The sequence below is a fragment of the Pistacia vera genome, unplaced genomic scaffold (genome assembly GCF_008641045.1).
Source record: "Pistacia vera cultivar Batoury unplaced genomic scaffold, PisVer_v2 Contig320, whole genome shotgun sequence".
NCBI lineage: Eukaryota > Viridiplantae > Streptophyta > Magnoliopsida > Sapindales > Anacardiaceae > Pistacia > Pistacia vera.
Genome location: NW_022196136.1, coordinates 3167808 through 3189871, shown reverse-complemented (window position 1 = coordinate 3189871; position 22064 = coordinate 3167808). Strand labels below are relative to the sequence as shown.

Below are 22064 nucleotides of genomic sequence, written 5' to 3'. Positions count from 1 at the left end.
AGACAGTTTTTATGAACAATGTGGAATTGTGGCGACTCTCTTGGTGATGCACACGACACGCCTTCCTCACTCTCTTGGACTTTCCGCCCACCCATGACGTGCCTTTAAAGCCAAGTTAAAGATTTTGAGTCTTAAACTTCATTACCTCCAATTATTTAAACCCAGAATCCAATTTTCCTTCAGACTTACATTAAATAGTTGTAAAATTCCCATCTCCCACCACCCCAAACGGAAGGTACATGCGCAGTTATGGTGGATATGGATACACTAAAATATTTCAATGATATGATTTGATTGCCGGACAGAAACAAGCAAACAGTTTGGCCCACTCGACCATCTAATAATTTTTAAATTTATGTACTTTTACATTATTAGTTTAGTTTGTATCATAAATTGAAGAGAAGATAGAGATACATTTGTTAAATTTATTCTGTCCCAAATTCTACTTTGAATAAGATATGAATAATTATCTATTCAATGTAGAATTTAATTCTAATTAACCACCATTGGATGGTCCAGAGTTAACTGGACTCTTATATTACTCAGAAGTTTTGAGTTAGATTTACCTGAGTTTGTTATAGGGTAGTCATTGAGAGGATTTATCCTTGTTACTTCAGGGCCCCGAGGATCTGGTTGCTAATAGAGGTAGCTACTGAGAGGATTTATCTGGCTGTCAACTTCAAAGCCTCAGAGGATTAGTTGAGGCGTACGCAAGCTGAACTCGATACCCTGATCCCAAAAAAAAATTATTCTAATGGGATGCGGCAAGTTGGTCTAAATATACGGTTACTAAAAAAAAAATTAATAGGCCACTGTAATTTGATTTTAATGTGAAATCTATTGATGATTTAGAAAATGGTAACTTTAATTTCTTAAAATATATATATGTAAATGGATAAAAAAAGGAGCATAATTTGGTAAAGACTAGAGAATAAAGCTATAAATGTTGGGTTAAAACATCATTTTCAGAAGATTATCTAATCAACCAAATTATTAATTAGAGACGTTGGCGTTTGTCATTGTCTATGGCTTCGTCGGCGCCACGTATTATAATGAATATTCTACCCTCTCAAATATATTATTATTATGACCCATGGGTTGTTCACTTGTTTCTTAATGTTCCTATATAGGCTTCTTCTGTCATTCCTAATAAATGGACCGTCGCAATCTCCTAAGCGCAGACCATAACAAATTATGAAGCCTAGCTAAAGAATCCTAAGGTTTTTTTTTCCTGTTTTCATTATTATTGTGGAGAGTATAATAGGGCAAACAACATGGTCCCACCGAGGTTTTATCGAATCTCAAGTTCATACCCTTGATTTATATTATTCCATTCACATCCATCTTAAACTAACATTGTTAGGGATTTTTGACTTTTGACATATGCTATTACGATATGTCATTACTTTTGTTTCACCCACCCCACCCAACCTACATGATCGTCGTTCAGGCCGATCTGACTGATTCCGATGCCACAATCTAACACCACCATCATATCCCTTATCTCCTCCAAAACCCTCTCATCTTCGACCGTTTGTTGCGCGTTCGTCCACCATTGCAATTTTTTTGTTCTGCGTTCAAATGTGTGGGTAGGTTGGATGAAATCAAAAGCCAGGGTAATATATAATAACATAATCAGAAGTCAAAATTCCCTAATCATGTTAGTTTAAGGGTAAAATTTTTGAATAAATGCACCAAAGGTATGTACTTGTGATTTGCAAACCTGATGTTTGCTCTAATAACTATTGCTCCATTATAATTAAAAAATATATATATATATATATATATATATATATAATAGACACATGGGTCCTCATAGAATACACATACAAAAATAACCAATAATGCAATTGCAAAAATTCAATCATCCAGTACGAAAATATGTAAACTGACAAATTTGGCATCTTAACTTCCAATCACAACAAAAACGTAGTCTCACTGCTCACCTGTAAATGAAAGCAACGTAAACCACACAGAATACAAAAAAAATGTCATTTTTCTTTATGTAAATGCCATGCTCATATTATTATTGTATTTAACATCAAGCTTCTTTTCTCGATTGGACCGTCGTTTTTTATTTTAATTTTACTGTTAGACCTTCATCACGACACAAATTATTATTCCGATTTTGCCCTCAGAGCTGACCACATTTGACAATTAATATAAGCTTAGCTCGGAGGTATGTATGTCAAATTGAACTGTTCCCTTAGCCTAAAACAAATTAATTATTTAATTAAATTAGAGAAATTAACCACAAGAAGCTTCTTCTTGAATTTTCACTTTAAAAAAATAAAATAAACACGTGTCAGGTCAGCTTTCTAAAGGACTGTTGTTACCTATAAAGAAGAGAAGTGAAACATACGCTTTCTCTTTAGATCTGCTCTTTTGTTATCTCATCTTCTTTTACTGCCACACTCCTACAGCTACTCTAACGGTCTGACTCGGTCTTCGCTCTCGTTCTCCGGCTTCAGATTCTACTTTCCTCCAGCTCCTTGGACCACTACATTGTATTTTTTTTTAATATGGTTTTGTGCTTGATTGTCTGATTGTGAGCGTTGGATCGGTGATTCTGTAAAGGCTGTTTCCGAGGAGTGTTGCCGGAGCTCCTGTGAGTTCGGGTCTCCGGTGAGCTCGGTTAAGATGTTCAAGTCAGCTCGATGGAGGTCCGACAAAACAAGATCAAGCTATCTTCAAGTTGCAGTTTCATGCAACTCAGGTAACTATGTTTAAACATGGCCAATTTTTTGTTTTTCTAACATCGATGTGATATGCTTTCTGGTTTCAGCTTTGGAGCTTGTCGAAGATGAGATTTTTATTTTTTTTTTTTAAATATTGATAATGGGATGAGTTGAATTGGGTTCTGTTTGGTTTCCGAGAAAATGTAGCAAAAGAAAAAAAGAATGGAAATTCTCATCCTTCGGGGATTCATAAGTTTAGCAATTAACTCAATTTTGCAAACAAAAGAAGAGCGCCTTGAAAAAGGAGAATGTCGATTTTTGTTTTGTTTTCTTTTGATGGGTTATAGTGGCAATTCAATGGAGTGTGAATGAAGAATGGGAACGAAAAAAGGAAATTTTGATTGACGTAAGTGACAATTTGATCATAGGAAATGACGAAATGTGTTTTTTGAATTATCAGGTGGCACGTTGGGGAAAATGCATTGATGATCTCTGTGGTTCCTGGGATGTGGGAAAGCCAACGGTGAGATCAGAGAAGGCTATAATCGAAAATGGCTGTTGTGATGGGGAAATCCGATCTATGAGACTGTGAAATTTGCTAGGGAGCTCAAAACTGGGAAGATCAGTGAAGAATATACCATTTCATTCTCACACTGTAAGAAATGTTGCCAAATCTTTATGTTTTAGTGTGTAATTTTGTATCTGTTTTGAGGTTTGGTCTTGTCTGTTGTCGTAGGGATCTCAAAAGTGGTTTTCTTGGGGAAGTGTCGATCGATTTTGCTGACTATGCTGAGGCAACTAAAGTTTCTACTGTTTCCTTCCCTTAAAGAATTCACGGTCAAAAAGCAGTTTTGCATGTTAGTACTCTCTCTCCTCTCCTCATATTTATGTCTTTCACAGGAGATAGTCGCGAACATTTCAAAAGTTTCATGTGACCTCTGCTTGCCATCACGGTTGAATGTTAATATTGCAAATTTTCAATGTTTCATGTAAATGCAAAATTGAACTCTGCCTTTTTCCATTGGTAGGTCTCAATACAAAGGGTTCAAGATAATGTCGATCAAAGGTAAACTGGGGATTTCATTTTTAAATTGTTTACCATCATAAGCTGTGAATAGATTATGATTGCAAATTTTGGTCTTGCTTGAGAACTTGTTCAGAGAAACAGAAGAAAATGAAGATGCAAGCATTAAATACCAAAGTAGGAGTCTGAGGACCCAGTTAAGCAACAGTGAAGCTGAGGAAAGCAATAACAGCAATTCTACAGAAGTAAGATCTCATCTTGCCCAACAAAAGAATATGATTATGTTCTCTTCTTCTTCTTTTATTTATTTTTTCACTCATATTTTTCCATAAGGGACAATGTGTTGGGTCTGAGGAAAACCAGGAGGTGGATTGGTGGCTGTGGGATTTGAAATTTTCAACAATTAGATAGTTTTATTTCTTGGGAACTAGCACTTTTTTTTCCCTTATATTTTTTGGTGCAAATGATCGATAAAAGTATGTTTCTTCTGTGTTTTTCTTTATTTCACAGGATAAATCTCCTAGTAAAACTGTCCCCAATGCTGAATTGAATGGCAACTTCGGAGCATCTAGTGGATCTGACATTACATTGTCAAGTTCTGAGAGTGATTCTGGGCTCAATACCCCGCGAGACCAGGTCCCTAATAGCTTTCTATCATCCCTGAGCCACACTACAGTGCCCAATAAACTAACAGAAAATACCCAAGTAACAATCTATGAAGAGCATCAGAGATCACAATGGGAGTGGTCAGTCATTTCAGACCATGGAATAAGTACTGACGACTCCACAAATGGTTTTCAATACACTTTTTTACGAGAAAGGTCTGAACAGGCTTCAGATAATGAGATTGAAAAACTCAAGTCTGAGCTTGTTGCTTTGACAAGGCAGGCAGATTTGTCAGAGTTGGAATTACAGACTCTGAGAAAGCAAATTGTGAAAGAAAGTAAAAGGGGGCAGGACCTATCCAGGGAAGTTGTCAGCCTGAAAGAGGAGAGAGATCTACTCATGGTGGAATGTGAGAGACTAAAGACTTTTCAGAAGCGTATGGGTGAAGCTAAAGTTAAAAACAGGTTGCAATTTGAGGGCAGGGATCCCTGGGTTCTTATAGAGGAAATCAGACAAGAACTGCAATATGAGAAGGACCTGAATGCAAATCTACGGATACAATTGCAGAAGACTCAGGAATCAAATTCTGAGTTAATGCTTGCTGTACAAGACCTAGATGAAATGTTGGAGCAGAAAAACACGGACATATCCAATCTTTCCGAGAAGTCACGATACCGTCAGAATGCTGAAGAGTTGAGGGGAAACATATTTAGGAGTGAGACAGATGATGACGAAGAGCAAAAGGCACTGGAAGAGCTGGTTAAGGAGCACAGAGATGCCAAGGAGACATACAAGCTGGAACAAAGGGTCATGGACCTCTACAGTGAAATAGAGATCTATAGGAGAGATAAAGACGAGCTAGAGATGCAAATGGAGCAGCTTGCCCTTGATTATGAGATACTGAAGCAACAAAATCATGACATCTCATATAAATTAGAGCAAAGTCAGCTGCAGGAACAACTGAAGATGCAGTATGAATGTTCTTCTTCGTTTGCTAATACAGGTGAACTTGAAACCCAGATTGAGAATTTGGAGAGTGAACTCAAAAAGCAGTCAAAAGAATTCTCTGATTCTTTGGCCACCATAAAAGAACTTGAAGCCCATATCAAGGACTTGGAGGAAGACTTGGAGAAGCAGGGACTAGTATATGAAGCTGATCTGGCAGCTGTGACACGTGCCAAAATTGAGCAGGAGCAAAGAGCAATTCAAGCTGAGGAAGCCTTGCGAAAGACAAGATTGAAAAATGCTAACACAGCTGAGAGGCTACAGGAGGAATTTAGAAGGCTCTCTGCACAAATGGCCTCTACGTTTGATGCAAATGAGAAGGTGGCTATGAAAGCCTTTGCAGAAGCTAGTGAATTGCGCACACAGAAAAGCCAACTTGAAGAAATGCTCAGGAAAGCTCGTGAAGAGCTCCTATCAGTGAGAGATGATTATGAGACAAAACTACGTGAACTTTCCGACCAATTAAATAAGAAAACAGAGCAGATAGAGCAGCTATTAGATGATATTGACCATATATCCAAGAAGCTTGAACAGCAACAGAAGCACGAGGAAGAAGTTTGTGGGGCTCTCTCCATGGAGATTTTACAGCTAAAATCTGAGATTGAAAAACTCAGGACAAGCAATGATCTTCTCTCTGAAAAAGCAGAACAGAAAGAAAGTTTGAGAGTTGAATTGGAAGAAATGAAGACATCAGTTAAGGAGAGTGAGCTGCTGTTACAAAAAGGGAATATGGAGAGACATGAACTCGCAAGTCAAGTTGCTTTATTGAAGAAGGAGGCAGAGAAATCACAGGAGGAGCTACTGAGAATAAGGCATCTCAAGGATGAAAAGGAGGCAGCATTTGAACTCTTAAAATCAGAGCTCGAAGTGCACAAGGCTCAGTGTAGTGACTTGAAACATTCTTTATTTGAGGACGAGTTAGAGAAAGAAAAACTTAGAAAGCAGATATTTCAGTTAAAGGGTGACCTTAAGAAGAAGGAAGATGCATATACCATTCTCGAGAAGAAGATGAAGGATGGCAACAGAAGAGGATCAATTTCTGATGGAACAAGAACTTCTCTAAGAAACAATAAACCTGCTCCAGTTGCTCAAGGATCTAAAGAGGTTGCCAGTTTGAGAGAAAAGATAAAAATGCTTGAGGTAAATGTACTACTCAAAATAGTATATGAAATTGAATATTTGAGTTGAATATGTTTGTCTTAACTGCAAAATTTGTGTGGGTGTCTGAATTTATCAATGGTTTAGCACTACAAAAAGATGATCCTGACATTCCTGCTCATACCTGATAATGTTTTATGGAAATTTGTTTCTTCACTTTTTTATTATAGTTGTGATGGACATAGTGAACTGGGTACTGATGATTGTTTTGTTTGCCAGGGACAAATAAAGTCAAGGGAGACTGCTTTGGAGACCTCAACAAATTCATTCTTAGAGAAGGAAAAGGATCTTCGCACCAAGATCGAAGAATTGGAGTGCAGAGTGGAGGAGTTCAATCAGAATAGCAGTTTGTGCAAATTATCATTTGAAAAGGTTGGCAACTTTATAAATCATGTAATGCTTCAGATACATGCATATATTCATAAAACGGACAATTTAAGGGCAATTGCAGTCACTGTATGCTCAGTGAGGAACATTCATCAGAATGTACTGATAATATCATAATAAATCATGACAAACTATGTATAACCTGTTCATTTCTTTTGTCATGGTTTGAGGGCTTGTTTAAGTCTTCACATCCTGTGCGTTGAGCAAATATCCAATTCTGATAAATGCTTTGGGTTATTTTCAATTGAACGTCTTCAAGGTCCTGAGTTTATTTCAAAGTTGAACTTCTTATATTTGCTTTATTAGTGCTACAAAGTGAAAGTTCTACATTAATTTCTGCAATGTTTCATTTTGTGACACAGGTAGCTGAAGAAATAAAAAGCCAGAGCAGTTCATCATGCCAGTTCAAAGAAAATGGAAATATCATGCCACCAGTCAATAGGTATGGACTTGAGGAATGAAAATTTGTTTTCTATGATTCTGTTTTGATATCATGATAACAAAACTACCTGTTACCACTTTCTAGTGAAATACTGATCATTACTGTTCTTCGCAGCAACGATGATAATTTATCTGAGAAAGAACTGAAACCATCTACCATCGAAAATAAAAATGGCAACCTCGATGACATGTTAACTGAATTAGCATCTCTGAAGGAAAAAAACAAATCCATGGAAAGCGAGCTGAAGGATATGCAAGAGAGATATTCAGAGATAAGTCTCAAGTTTGCCGAGGTAGAAGGTGAAAGACAACAGCTTGTGATGACGGTTCGCAACCTCAAGAATGCCAAGAAGAGCTGATAACCGTTTCCTTGTTTATACACCGAAACCTATATACAATGTATAGTTGCTGCAGCTGCGCCGTGCCTTCCCAAAGAAAAACAAACATAGACGTGGCGGTTCTATCAGACTATCAGAGTGAATAAATTAAATTGTACAAATCTTATACAAGTTTACCTTGCAGTTTCCATAGGTAGTAATTGTCTTCAGTATCTTATTCATGTTGTTTTCGTAATCGTTTTTTCCTTTGGTTTAAAGTTTGTCATGATATATGTGAAGATTTATCATTAATATATTCATTCTTTTCTCCTCGTAAACAGTGTAAGCTAGTCACTCTTTACTCTTAGCAGAATTACAGCTTCCATGTTTCTAATCCATTATACATATACATTAAGGCAAATGGATACCAGTTTCGGTTTTACAAAACTATCAGGATACTACTTATTTTGTCAAAAACATCGTTCACTTGGAACATATGGGGCAAAGAAAAGAATCTTGGCTCAGTGATCCAGCTGATGAACTTTGACAGTTTGACTGCTTGCTTCTGGTAACTCTCATTGGTACAATCAACATGTAACACAAAATATGATCCAACGCCTCTTGGCCAAATAAATAAATGAATGAAACCTGATGTTTCCTTGTAGTACAAGTGATCTATACGGTTAAGAATTCTTTTTTTTCCCTGATATATTTTAAAAAAGTTAACACTATTTCCTTTACATGTTCCAACATGCTTGGGTTGATTATTTAATAGCACTGTGATTCTGATGAAACCCCACATTATCAAAAATAGATTGGTCATATTGGATCCATCTCTATTTTAGTAAGCTATGAGATCCATTTGGACTTGAAAGTATTCTACAGTGAGAAGATGGAGGGAAGCTTCTTTTTTTATAATTTAGTTTACGCGCACCTCAATTAATTCTTTGAGACCTTGGAACTATTGGTCTAGTAAGAGCTTCAGTGACTACTCTTATTAGTTTATTAGCAACCAATAAGGGATTCGAATTGATGACCTCTTGAATAATACACCCAAGAATCCCTATTGAACCATTTGACCACCCATAGAGGTAATTAATATATTATTTTTTCCTTTTCTTTTCTATGGATTTTGTAGTCAGAATATAATAGTTGTTATCATGGATAGGGACTGACATTAGTTGTTTAGTTTTTAGTTGACTAGATGTTTTTTGTGCCGAAAGTGAATACATCTGCTTGTTAAACTAATTCAGCTAATACAGTATAATTAAATCCAACATCTTAAATAAAAGGAAAACTTATACGAGCAACCTCATCACCTCGTTAAGTTTATTATGGAAATAATGCTAGTCCCAACTCTATAATTTTGTCAACTACTGAATCATTATTTAAGAGTACAAGGGTAACCTTACCCACCCTCCGGTAGGCTATGCTGTCATTTGTTAAAGCATAGTCAGAGATAAGCAGTGCAAAAATAAATCCCTGGAAACATGTACGTTACCGTTTCAATCTACTTAGTTTTTCAATTTCCATTCGGCTTATTACTTCTACAAGCCAAGCCAAAGTTTCAGATTTCATTACTGTGAAGAAAATTAAAAAGGGAATTTTTTTTTTTCTTCCAAAAATACTGGATTAATTGATCCTTGAACAAATTCAGATGCCTTTATAAACACAGAAATTTATGACAACATTCTAAGATTTCTTCTATACCACACTATGATATTGGATTTACAACAACAACAACAAAAAATGCTATAAGAGTCAGTTTCTCAGGTACAAATGGTTGAAATTCCCATTCACAGATTAGTTAGTTTCTTTCAAGGTTGGAAGAAAAAATAAAAAAATCTCTGTACCATGTTGGTTTGATGTTGCAACTAAGTTAAGAAACCATGGGACAATTTTGAAGGGCATTTACAATCTGTAATGCATCAATCCATACACGGTCACAAGAGCCATCATAAGAGAATGATCTACATGAGGCTACACCACCAAACTTAACACATCTTCTCCAAGAACTACCCGTGAAGATGACTTCTTTCGTCTTGCCTCAGCAAAAACACCTCCCCTGCAGTCTATTATCTTGAATGCGGATTTACCAGCCAAGGCTTCCAATGTATAGCAACCAGCTTCAGCATTCACATGACCCTTTTTGGTTACTTTAAACTTCGGTTTCTCTTTATTCAAGCTTGAACTATCTCCTTTATAACCCTCCCACCTTCCCAAAAACCATACCCTTCGGAGAATTGTGTACAGAACCTTGCCTCGGAGATCCATGACATAAACTTCATTGCTGCCTTTCTTTTCATAGTTATCTACACGGTAAACGATCTCGCCGTTTTCATTGTAAACGGTGCATCCATTCGCTTGCATCACAAGAGATTTCATCCATATGGTAAATGATTCTCTCTTCGAAGAAACCTTGGGCACAACAGGTGGGAGAGGATGAACCTTGGCCATTAATTTCACTTTTGAGAGAGAAGTTGTTTGCTTTGAGAAGGAAGAGATCAGTGAATGAAGATACTTGCTATGAGAGTAAAGCTTCAATGATGTTTAAATGGAGAAGTACACTTTTAAGGCCCAGAGTAGAATAACTTCCAAGTTTTGTATATAAAATTTGGATGAGATAAGTCATAAATTCACCACGTTTATGGTAAGCACATATGGGATATGGCTACAGAAAAATAATTGTAAATAAATAAGTTCAGTTAGATAAGTATGATGATCAGATTCTTTTCTATATTTTTTGTGATCTTGTCGAACTAACAAGTCTATATATATATATAAAACAATATCATAAATTAAGGAAGGGCATCCTCCATTATTCAGATCATGAAAACAGCAAGTTGCATTATTCTGTAGATTTAATCATTTAGATTGCTTCATCTTATTCATATCCGTTGTGAATATTGAGTGGAACAACAGTAGGCTGTGGGCTAAGCTAACTGCATTCGGTTACATTAATGGGCTGTGGGCTAAGCTAACTGCATTCGGTTACTGTTCAGTTAGCTTAGCTAACTGTATTTTGTTATAGTCCTGCCCAATACAGTTGACTCTAAGTTGGGTTTTCAATTGTAAAAAACATAAGTTGTATATAAAGTGCTGTACACTACCTTTGTAAACTAACGAAAAACATACAATAAAGATCTGAATTTTTTCCCTAATTTTCTTCCCCTTTTCTCTCATTTTCGTTCTCTGCTTACTGTCTTTACTCATTTGGTATCAGAACCATTGACAAACGTCGCTAATGGCTGATTCCTCTTCTAATCCTTCCTCATTCAACAATTCGAACAAAATCCCAGACACTGTTAACCTCATCAACCCGTCTTCAATGTATTCGCCCACACTTCCAACGATTTCACCAATATTGAATCGGGACAATCATCGATTTTGGAAGTCCCAGATACTGTTCGTAGTAGGAGCGCATGATCTTGAAGATCACTTGACTGGATTAATTCCATGCCCAGCCCCATTTATTAGAGCTCAATCGAATTCTTCAAACTTAGAGGTAACCAAGAAATCTAACCCTGAATATATACTTTGGAAGAAGACTGATAAAATGTTAGTTAGTTGGTTACTCTCATCCAACTTTAGGAGACATTGATTTATATGAAAATGCAGCTCTATTTAGAAGTACAATAGGAGCCCTTCAATACTTGACATTATCCAGGTTGATATTGCTTACTGTGTCAATAAATTAAGTCAATTTCTCAAGGCTCCTACACAAAATCATTGGCAAGCTTAAGAGATTACTTAGGTATCTTAGAGGGACCTCTAACTATGGAATTCTCTTCACTAAAAGCACTAGAATCAATTTAGAATGCTACACCGATGCTGATTGGGCTAGTAGTATTGAGGACAGGAGGTCCACAAGCGGCTGCTATGTTTTCCTTGGTACTAATCTACTGCAATGAACTTCTAGGAAGCAGAAAGTAGTGGCTCTATCTTCCACTGAAGCTGAGTATAGAGCACTTGCTCAAGGGTCCACTGAACTGGCTTGGTTTTGCAGCTTATTCTCTGAACTTGGTGTTTCTTTGTAAGAAATTCTAGTTATTTGGGGTGATAACCAAAGTGCTGGTTCTCTTGCATCCAATCTGGTGTTTCATGGAAGAACTAAGCACATAGAACTTGATGCACACTATGTTAGAGAACATGTTACTTCTCACAATCTTAAGGTTCATTATGTGCCCACTGAACACCAGAAAGCAGACATCTTTCCAAAGGCTCTGCCAACCTCCAGGTTTGAAACTTTAAGACTTAAACTGACTGTACAAGCTTCACCTTCTTGTAGTTCAGTCAACTCAACATCTCTTACTTAAATTGTTGAAATTCAATGAAAGTTTTGATGATCTGAATAACTGTGTAGTCATTGCAAAATTCTGTCTTATAGCTGTAAAGTGTGGTTATAGTTTGTATTGTTAAGCTGAAGTTTGACATGAAATTATTTTTCTTTGTAATCTGAAAAATTGCAGTTTGTATGCAATTGTTTCTTTGTAAGCTGCTCAGTTGTAAATGTGTTGTAAAGAAAATGATTGCTTGAAGAATGTTTCTGTTACATTGAAAGATAAAGTTGAAGTGTTGTAGTGGAGTAGAACTGAATTGAAGATGAGCAGTAGTGCAGGATGAGTTTTTCAAATTGAGAAATGCAGAGTTGTAGTTAAAGTTTTCAAGATTGTGAAGTGCAGAGTTGTATTTGTGGTTTGAATGTTGAGTTGTAGTTGCCATTTGAAATATTGCAGATTGTGAAAGTGCAGATTGTGAAGTGCTGAGTCATTGTGAAAGTGCAGATTGTGAAGTACAAAATTGTAGTTGAAGTTTGAAATATTGCAGATTGTGAAAGTGCAGATTGTGAAGTGCTGAGTCATTGTGAAAGTGCAGACTGTGAAGTGCAGAATTGTAGTTGAAGTTTGAAATATTGCAGATTGTGAAAGTGCAGGTTGTGAAGTGCAAATTAAGAAATGCAGAGTTGTAGTTAAAGATTGGCAGACTACAAATTGAGAAATGCAAAGTTGTAGTTAAAGTTTGAAATATTATAGATTGTGAAAGTGCAGAATTGTAGTTAAAGATTGGCAGACTTCAAATTGAGAAATGCAAAGTTGTAGTTAAAGTTTGGCAGATTGCAAATTGAGAAATACAAAGTTGTAGTTAAAGATTGGCAGACTGCAAATTGAGAAATGCAAAGTTGTAGTTAAAGTTTGGCAGATTGCAAATTAAGAAATGCAAAGTTGTAGTTAAAGATTGGCAGACTGCAAATTGAGAAATGCAAAGTTGTAGTTAAAGTTTGGTAGATTGCAAATTGAGAAATGTAGAGTTGTAGTTAAAGTTTAAAAGATTGCAAATTGTGAACCTGTAGATTGCGCTAGTTAAAATGAAGTTTGAAGCAAATTGAGAAGTCAGAAGAATGAAGTTGAAGTAACAGATAAGGAATTCAAGGAAGCTTGATTTACGACAAGATGTTAGAATGTGGAAGAAATAAAGGAATAAAGGAATTCAAAGAGGTTTGATTTACGGTGGGATGTGAATATTGAGTGGAACAATAGTAGGCTGTAGGCTAAGCTAACTACATTCGGTTACATTAGTGGGTTGTGGGCTAAGCTAACTGCATTCGGTTACTGTTCAGTTAGCTTAGCTAACTGTATTTTGTTATAGTCCAGCCCAATACAGTTGACTCTAAGTTGGGTTTTCAATTGTAAAAAACATAAGTTGTATATAAAGTGCTGTACACTACTTTGTAAACTAACGAAAGACATACAATAAAGATCTGAATTTTTTCCCTAATTTTCTTCCCCTTTTCTCTCATTTTCGTTCTCTGCTTATTGTCTTTACTCATTTCCGTTTACTGATTACCTCATTAGCTTTTTTTTGTAATTTATCTTTATGTATTCAAATGCTTTTCTATATTTCTTCTTTCATTTTTGTTTTATTCTTTTCAAAGCCAAACAGCCTTGACGAGCTAGTAGTGGTCGGCTCTATGCTTCTGTCGATTGTAACTATTGAAACAGTGATATTTTGCTGGAAATTTGACAGGATGTTCAGTTGGCTTTTGAAATATTTTTGGAGCTAAAGAAGCACTCAGTCTGCCTGCTGTCTATCATGAATAGAGTTGTTATGGTTGTTAGATTTTGGTGATATGTTTAGGTGCTCTCAGCTAAGATTAAGGGTGTATTAGTTATAAATCTTGTTTTTAAATTTCAAACCTATAATTGTACTGGTTAGTTGGTGTAACAGTAAGCATTTTGGTTGTATAAAACTGTAATGTGAATTGCAATGAAATATAACTTCTCTCAACTCAATTTCCTCTCCTCTTTCCTTAGTATTCACCGGCACTAAACACCTACAATTGGTATCAGAGCTATACTAAAACCTAAAATCTCTCCCTCCCACATTCAATCATCCATCTTAGCTTAAGAACATTTTGTTCTAGTCTTCTTATTCTTCCTGCTTCAATTATCTAAACTGAACCAATGACTGCTTAATCAGCCTTGATGTTACCTCCAGTGTTCAATGGAGAACATTATCATATATGGGCTGTAAAATGAAGGTTTTTCTCAAGGTCAAGGGCTGTGACAGTATGTGGAAGAGAACAGGCAGCCACCGCTATTGGGATCGAATCCCACTCTGAATCAGATTCGAATGCTTGAAGAAGAAGCTGCCAAGGCATCGAGAGCCCTATCCCATATCCATGCTACTGTAACAGACCTTGTATTCACAAGGATTATGGCATATGAAACTCCAAATGAGGCTTGGGATAAGTTGAGAGAGGAATACATGGGAAGCAACACAACAAGAAATACGCAGCTGCTGAATCTAAGAAGAGAGTTTGAGATGTGGTGGAGGCAAGAATCAGAGAAGGTTAAGGATTATGTTGACAGGTTGATGAGTGTTGTCAACAAAATTAGGCTGCTAGGAGTGAAGTTGATAGATAAGAGAGTTATGGAGAAGGTCTTGGTAAGCTTGTCTGAAAGAATTGAGTCCAAAATCTCCTCTCTTAAGGACTCAAGGGATATGGGGTAGATTACTCTTACAGAGTTGGTTCATGCATTGCAAGCATAAAAGCAAATAAGACTTTTGAGGCAAGAAGATGCAAGTGAGGGTGCAATGATGGCGACTCACAAAAGTAAATCAGTTAAGGGAACAATAGGAGATATGTCGGTGATAAAAAAGGGAAAGAAAGAAGCAATGGTCAGTGGGGAAAACCAGGTGGGATGAAAGAATATCCACCTTGCTCTCACTGTAAAAGGAAGGGACATTCTGGGAAAAGATGCTGGTTTAGGCCAGGGATACAATGCAGTGCTTGCAAACAATTTGGCCATATAGAGAGGATTTGCAAGAACAAATGAGAGCAATCCCAATAGCAAGCCCAGGTGACTGATGATCAACAACCAGAGCAAGGGACATAACAACTATTTGTAGCCTCATGTAGTGCAACACTAACAAGTTATGGAGACTGGTTGGTTGATAGTGGATGGACAAACCATATTACAAACCATATGACACCAAACCTGCAGGACTTTTTCAAATTGAATCTAGCACATCAGTCCAGAATCAAGGTTGCAAATGGTGAGTTTGTTGAAGAAAATGGAAAGGGAGACGTTGCTGTCCAGACTTCAACAGGTACAAAACTCATTACCAATGTACTTTATGCACCCGAAATTAGTCAAAGTCTTCTTAGTGTAGGACAAATGTTGGAAAATAATTATGTCTTGCATTTTGAGAATCAAACCTATCAAATTTTGGACAGTAAGGGGTGTGAACTGATGAGAGTTAAAATGGTGGGAAAGAGCTTTTCTATTAAGTGGAAAAAAACTGAAGTTATAGCTTGTAATGTAAAGGTAGATGAGTTTGAGAAAGGGCATAAGAGACTTGGTCACTTTCATTATCAAGGTCTCAAGGAAATTCAAACAAAAAAATTGGTCTATAATCTGCCTGAAATAGAGGAGAGTAAGACTGTATGTCTAGCTTGTCAACTTGGCAAGTTGAGTAGGCAGCCTTTCCTTGCAAACCAAGCTTGAAGAGTAGCTGGAAAAATTCAGCTTATTCATACAGATGTGTGTAGTCTTATGGAGACATTGTTATTGAGTGGAAGTAGGTATTTTGTATTGTTTAGAGATGATTGGTCCAAGATGTGTTGGGTGTACTTTTGAAGCAAAAAGGAGAGGTAGTTGGTGTGTTTAAGCAATTTAAGCAGCTGGTGGAAGACCAAACTAGAAAAACTATCAAAACCTTGAGAAGTGACAATGGTACTGAATACACTTCTTAAGAGTTTGAGTAAGTATGCAAGGAAGCTGGAATTAGGCATCAATATAGCAGCCCCTACACTTCACAGCAAAATGAAGTCAGTAAGAGAAAGAACAGATCAATTATGTTGATGACAAGGTGTATGGTGGCTGAGAAGAAGTTGCCAAAGAATTTTTAGGCAGAAGCTATCAACACAGCAATGTTCCTGCTCAACAGGCTTCCCACAAAAGTCTTAGTTAGCAAAACCCCTTATGAAGCCTGGTATGGAGTTAAACCAGCAGCAGACAGTCTCAAAGTATTTGGGAGCATATGCTATATTTTAGTTCTAGCAGCAAAAAGATCTAAGCTGGATGAGAAGGCCTTAATTGGCATTTTTATTGGCTATAGCAGCCAATCCAAAGCTTATAGGGTGTATGTTCTAGAAACCAAAAGAATTTTGATTTCCAGGGATGTCAAAATAGATGAGGATGGAGTTTGGAATTGGGAAGAAAGTAGAGTTGATGTGGAGACAAAACCAAAATGGACAAAAGCTGCTACTGATCAGATTCTTGAAGATGATGAGAGTGATGCAGAAGAGGAACTCTCGGTTAGAGGTACCAAAAATTTAGCTGAGGTTTATGAGAGATGCAACATGGCTTCACTTGAACCAACAAGCTACTTTGAAGCAGCAAAATCAGAGGTTTGGAGAGCTGCCATGAAGGAGGAGTTGGCATGATTGAGAAGAACCAAACTTGGAACCTGGTAGACATACCTCAGAATAGAAAAATAATCCAAGTTAAATGGATTTTCAAGAGGAAACTCAATCTGGATGGCTCAGTACTGGTTTTTAAAGGTTTTGCTTAGCAATATGGAGTTGACTTATTGGATACCTTTGCACTAGTTGCTAGGCATGATACAATTAAATTATTACTTGCAGTGGCAGCATAGTTTGGATGGAAAATCTTTCAGTTGGACATTAAATCAGCCTTCCTCAATGGATGGCTGAATGAGGAAATATATGTTGAATAGCTGGAAGGGTACAAGATCAGAGGAAGAGAAGATAAAGTCTATCTATTAAAGAAGGCCTTGTATGGCCTGAAACAGGCACCAAGGGCCTGGTACAGTAGGATCGATGATCACCTATTGAGCTTGGATTTTGTGAGAAGTCCAAATGAGCATACATTGTATGTTAGAGAGATTGATGAAGATGTGATGATTATCTCTTTGTATGTTGATGATCTTCTTGTGACAGGGATTAAACAAACTTAGCTGGAGGAGTTCAAGAAATCCATGCTTGATGAGTTTGAGATGGCAGATTTAGGAGAAATGTCTTACTTTCTTGGGATGTAGGTTTATCAAAGTTCAACTGGAATTTTTGTTAACCAGGAGAAGTATGCAAGCGAAGTTTTAAGGAAATTCAATATGGAGAATTGCAAATCAGTGGACATTCCATTGGTTCCTAATCAAAAGCTATTAAAAGATGATGATGCAGAAAGTGTTGATGAAGGGCAATAGAGGAGTTTGATTGGTTGTTTGTTGTACCTAATAGCAATTAGACTTGATATCATGTTTGCTACAAGTTTGTTGTCCAGGTTTATGAATCAGCCCAAGGAGACACACTTCAAAGTTGCAAAAAGAGTGCTAAGATATGTGAAAGGTAGCACCAACTTTGAAGTATGGTTTAGGAGGTCAGAAAACTTTGAATTGGTGGGATTTTCTAATAGTGATTAGGGTGGTTCTATGGAAGACATGAAGAGTAGTTCAGGGTATGCCTTCTTCCTGAATTAGGGTGCAATCTGCTGGCTCTCAAAAAAATAGGAAACCGTGGCACAATCCAATACAACAGAAGCAGAATACATTTTGGTTGCAGCTGCTGTTAATCAAGATGTTTGGCTGAGAAAATTCTGGAAGTTTTGAAACTAAAGCAAAGACATCCTACTGCAATTATGTGTGACAATCAATCGGCTGGCTATGGCTAAAAATCCAGTTCATCATGGAAAAACTAAACACATAAAGATCAAGTTCCATACGGTTAGAGAAGCTGAGCAAGAAGGGAAGTTAAGCTGGTTCATTGCAAAGGTGATGATCAAGTGGCTTATATCTTGACTAAAGGATTGTCCAAAACCAAGTTTGAAGACTTTAGGCTCAGACTTGGTGTTTCCAGCAAAAATATCGAGGAGTATTGAAATAGTGATATTTTGATGGAAATTTGACTGGAAATTTAGTTGGCTTTTGAAATATTTTTGGCGCCAAAGAAGCACTCTGTTTACCTGCTGTCTACCGTGAATGGAGCTATTGTGGTTGTTAGATTTTGGTGGTATGTTTAGGTGCTCTCAGCTAAAATTAATGGTGTATTAATTATAAATCTTGTTTTTAACTTTCAAACATGTAATTGTACTGGTCAATTGGTGTAACAGTAAGCATTTTGGTTGTATAAAAGTGTAATGTGAATTGCAATGAAATATAACTTTTTTGCTATGGCTAAAAATCTAGTTGATCATCATGGAAGAACTAAACACATAAAGATCACGTTCCATGCGGTTAGAGAAGCTGAGCAAGAAAGGCAAGTTAAGCTAGTTCATTGTAGAGGTGATGATCAAGTAACTGATATCTTGACTAAAGGATTCTCCAAAACCAAGTTTGAAGACTTTAGGCTCAAACTTGGTGTTTCTAGCAAAAATATCAAGGAAGAGTGTTGAAACAGTTATATTTTACTGGAAATTTGATTGGAAATCCAGTTGGCTTTTGAAATATTTTTGGAACCAATGAAGCACTATGTCTGCTGTGAATGAAGCTGCTGTGGTTGTTAGATTTTGGTGATATGTTTAGGTGCTCTCAGCTATTAGTTATAAATCTTGTTTTTAAATTTCAAACCTGTAATTGTACTGGTTAGTTGGTGTAACAGTAAGCATTTTGGTTTTATAAAACTGTAATGTGAATTGCAATGAAATATAACTTTTCTCTCAACTCAATTTCCTCTCCTCTTTCCTTAGTATTCACGGGCACTTAACACCTACAGTAACAATGACTTCGTTTCATGTGCCGAAATCGTCAGAAAGAAGTGCTTACTTGTAAGGGTTGGGCTAATAATGTTGACCAAAATGTAAAGAATGAATGAAAGCCTCTTCTGCTTGTCATATTGAATTATACCCGACAAGGTGTGGACTTTGATGAGAATGATGCCAACTCGATCAGGTAGATTGCTTGTTATTGGTTCCTTTCCATTCTACCATCCAAGATATTTTCATAATAATTTAAGATGAAGAATATCCCATGTGATCCAAGAGACAGACTATATATTTATTAGTCAAGAAGATTAAATAGATCGCAATCAGATTCAGATTTTGCTCAAAATTAGATCACCACTCCCATCTATCACCATATATAAACACATAAGTTAAAGGGTATTTACTGTGATAGATTTATCTCACCTTAATTCGGAATCGGAAGCACTATATTGACAAGAGTTAATCATGTATCTATTGTAACACCAATGAAAATGAAAAGAATAAAAGATTAGTTTATAATTAACTTTGAAATATAATTAGAATATCATATATATTTTTCACGTTGGTATACTTGATCGATCACATTTAATGCATGTACATATATATGGAGATGGAGAGAACTTATAAGTTAACGATATTTAATTTGCATATTTTAGTGTGGTGATCAGCACACAAATTAACACAATGGAAACATGAAGGTAATTAATTAACTTTTTTCTTAATTAAATCGAGAGTATTTTATGTTAATTTTCCTTCCTTTAAATTATATTACTTGAGGGCTTTGATATATATGTTATGAGGAAAGGAATTTCAATTATTTCTTTGGTTTTCTAGTGAATTTAATTAAACATATCTTACTTTGAAACTCCAACATATATATGCTCTATGCTCTATTGATCGATCGTTGATCAGAATGTCCTTATGTATGTATATAGTGTTTGTCAAAGTAGATTTTTCAATTATTTATGATGTAAAAGTGACGTATTAATTCCCAACTTTATGAAGTTGATGACATTGAATGAAACGGGCAGTAGCAAAAATCGCATAATTAAGCTTAGAATATGCACAATATGCACATGGAACATGTTGAGTTACGAATGTTAAATGTTTATGTAACAATTAACATGTAAAATGGCTTAGTCGCTTCTGCATGCGATTCACAACTCTCAGCTGAGAGATGTCAAAGAAGATAGCACACCGGAACAAAAAGATAAAGCCCTTTTTGGGTTGCCATAGTTGAGTGAAGAACTTTAATATCATATTCCTTTACTGGTTTTCAGGTTGCTAGTTTCCATAGATCAACAGAAAGTAAGACATAATGAAGGAAAATTCTGGAGAGTTTGAGAGAACTGAAAGAATGATAAAAAAAATTGGCTTAATTAAAAGAAGAGCATGTTTAAATTAATATGCTCATTTTATGTACAGTTATTGGTTTGTCATTGTACAATGGATTAGGATGAGATCACCAGGATCTTTCTCATGAGAGCAGATTATTATTTTTCATGCTCAACCATTTATCAAAACAATCTGTAGGAGAAATGAAACTAGTATATGCTTGCAATTGCAAGTTCGAAGAAACATCAGGTTTAAGAAGTTGAATAAATTGAATACAGAATATAAGAATACATGTCTCTATATATTTCTTTTCTCTTTGTGTTAATTTCCATAATCTTTCTAATTTATACATAGCAGTATTCCTAGCTATCCTTTCAGGTTTTTCGAAAGGAAAATAAGAAAACACTAAAAACATCCCGCTCTGCAAAATTGTTCTTGAGAAGATTAATTATTTACATTTTTCGATTGACCAATCCATAGACGGTGACGAGAGCTACGATGAAGGAATGATCAACATAGGGTTCCACTCTCAAAGTCAATACGTCTTCTCCTAACAAGATTCCTGAAGACGACTGCTTTTGATTTGCCTGCAGAAGCATTCTATAATATAAATACCCATTTCCGATAAGAAAAAACAAAAAAAAAAAAAAAAACCCAAAAATATATGGATTGTCTTTGTAATGATCAAAACAAATTAAAAACTAACCTCTGCAATAATATTTCCATCGTTGTTCACTATCTTAAAATCTGCTTTGCCAGCTGACGATCTCACCATCCAATAATTATCATGCCCAGCACTAACTTTACAAGCTAAATCTCCCATAAAAAAGTATTTGCAATACTTTTTTACTTTAAACCGTGGCTTTTCCTTCTTTACGGTACTGCTGCTGCTCCATTTATAGCCCTCCCAACGTTCAAAAACCAATAATTTCTGCAAAAATATATATCGATAATTAAGAATATGTCATTCCATAAATATGACATCGCAACACTTGCTCTGTATATAGTTGTTCAACTTAATTAGGATAGTACCTTTCTTTTTATAGTGAAGAGAACTTTGCCGCGGAGATCCATGAGATAAACTTCGTTTCTGCATTTTTTGTCATAGTTATCAACGCGATAGACAATCTGGCCATCAGAATCAAAAACCGTGCAACCATTTGAATGGCATAAAAGAGACTTCATCCATATTGTGAATGACTCTCTTTTTAAAGTCAGGTAAGGAGAAACAATGGGTGCTTTAGGGTAAACTTTAGCCATGAATTGAAATTCTGCAAGGAAAAACAAATATGAGCATAGGAATTAATAGTTGATCTGCAAGAGCAAGACAGCTAATTTATATTCCTAGAAATGGGGTGTACGACTTCGATAGATTATGATAACTTTATATACTGCAATGTGTGTCATGGAGTGGAATATATATAATAATTTTAGCTTACAAATTAAATAAAATAAAGATTAAATTCTAATTTTAAAATAATTGGGTTTATTTGCACCAGGGTTAGGGACCACATTGGTATATGGAGAAGCACAAAGAGAGATTTAATTAAGAGAAAGCGTGTGAATCAAAATTCTTTATTATTATTATTGAATTGGGTAATTTCACAGATGAAATTAAAACACGTTTTATGCATGTTTTTATATATTTTTTTTTTTGGTCCATGGATGAATAATGAGCAGCCATTAATGTGTTCAGCAGTTTCAGCTTGATTTCGTTATAATAACTTACAGTTTTATCTTTTAGTTCTTGTCCTCTATGTATATATAAACAGTGGAGGTTGTCGAAGTTGATCATGTCATGCCCAGAAGAACATGCATTATATTTTTGCCTGTGTTTATCCATTTCTTTGCAACTTTGCGATGATAACTCCTATTGTATTGGTTTAGAGGA

At 36.0% G+C, this 22064-nt stretch overlaps 3 protein-coding genes across 3 annotated transcripts; 1 reads left to right on the top strand and 2 right to left on the bottom strand.

The window, feature by feature from the left end:
• The first annotated feature begins 2640 nt into the window (after positions 1 to 2640).
• LOC116136838 (myosin-10-like) lies at positions 2641 to 7761 on the top strand. Its single transcript, XM_031422508.1, has 10 exons — positions 2641 to 2716; positions 3026 to 3084; positions 3139 to 3266; positions 3508 to 3535; positions 3707 to 3744; positions 3839 to 3947; positions 4213 to 6453; positions 6691 to 6843; positions 7221 to 7300; positions 7415 to 7761. Exons 1-10 carry the CDS (start codon positions 2641 to 2643, stop codon positions 7656 to 7658), a joined length of 3156 nt encoding a protein of 1051 aa, XP_031278368.1. The 3' UTR covers positions 7659 to 7761.
• A 1610-nt stretch (positions 7762 to 9371) lies between these two features.
• Positions 9372 to 10133, bottom strand: LOC116136890 (protein LURP-one-related 4-like). Its single transcript, XM_031422558.1, has one exon. It carries the CDS (start codon positions 10071 to 10073, stop codon positions 9597 to 9599), a length of 477 nt encoding a protein of 158 aa, XP_031278418.1. The 5' UTR covers positions 10074 to 10133; the 3' UTR covers positions 9372 to 9596.
• A 10135-nt stretch (positions 10134 to 20268) lies between these two features.
• Positions 20269 to 21523, bottom strand: LOC116136830 (protein LURP-one-related 4-like). The gene is made up of 3 exons (XM_031422498.1): positions 21206 to 21523; positions 20880 to 21104; positions 20269 to 20760 (listed from the first exon to the last, which is right to left on the bottom strand). Exons 1-3 carry the CDS (start codon positions 21431 to 21433, stop codon positions 20626 to 20628), a joined length of 588 nt encoding a protein of 195 aa, XP_031278358.1. The 5' UTR covers positions 21434 to 21523; the 3' UTR covers positions 20269 to 20625.
• Between the last annotated feature and the right edge of the window lie 541 nt (positions 21524 to 22064).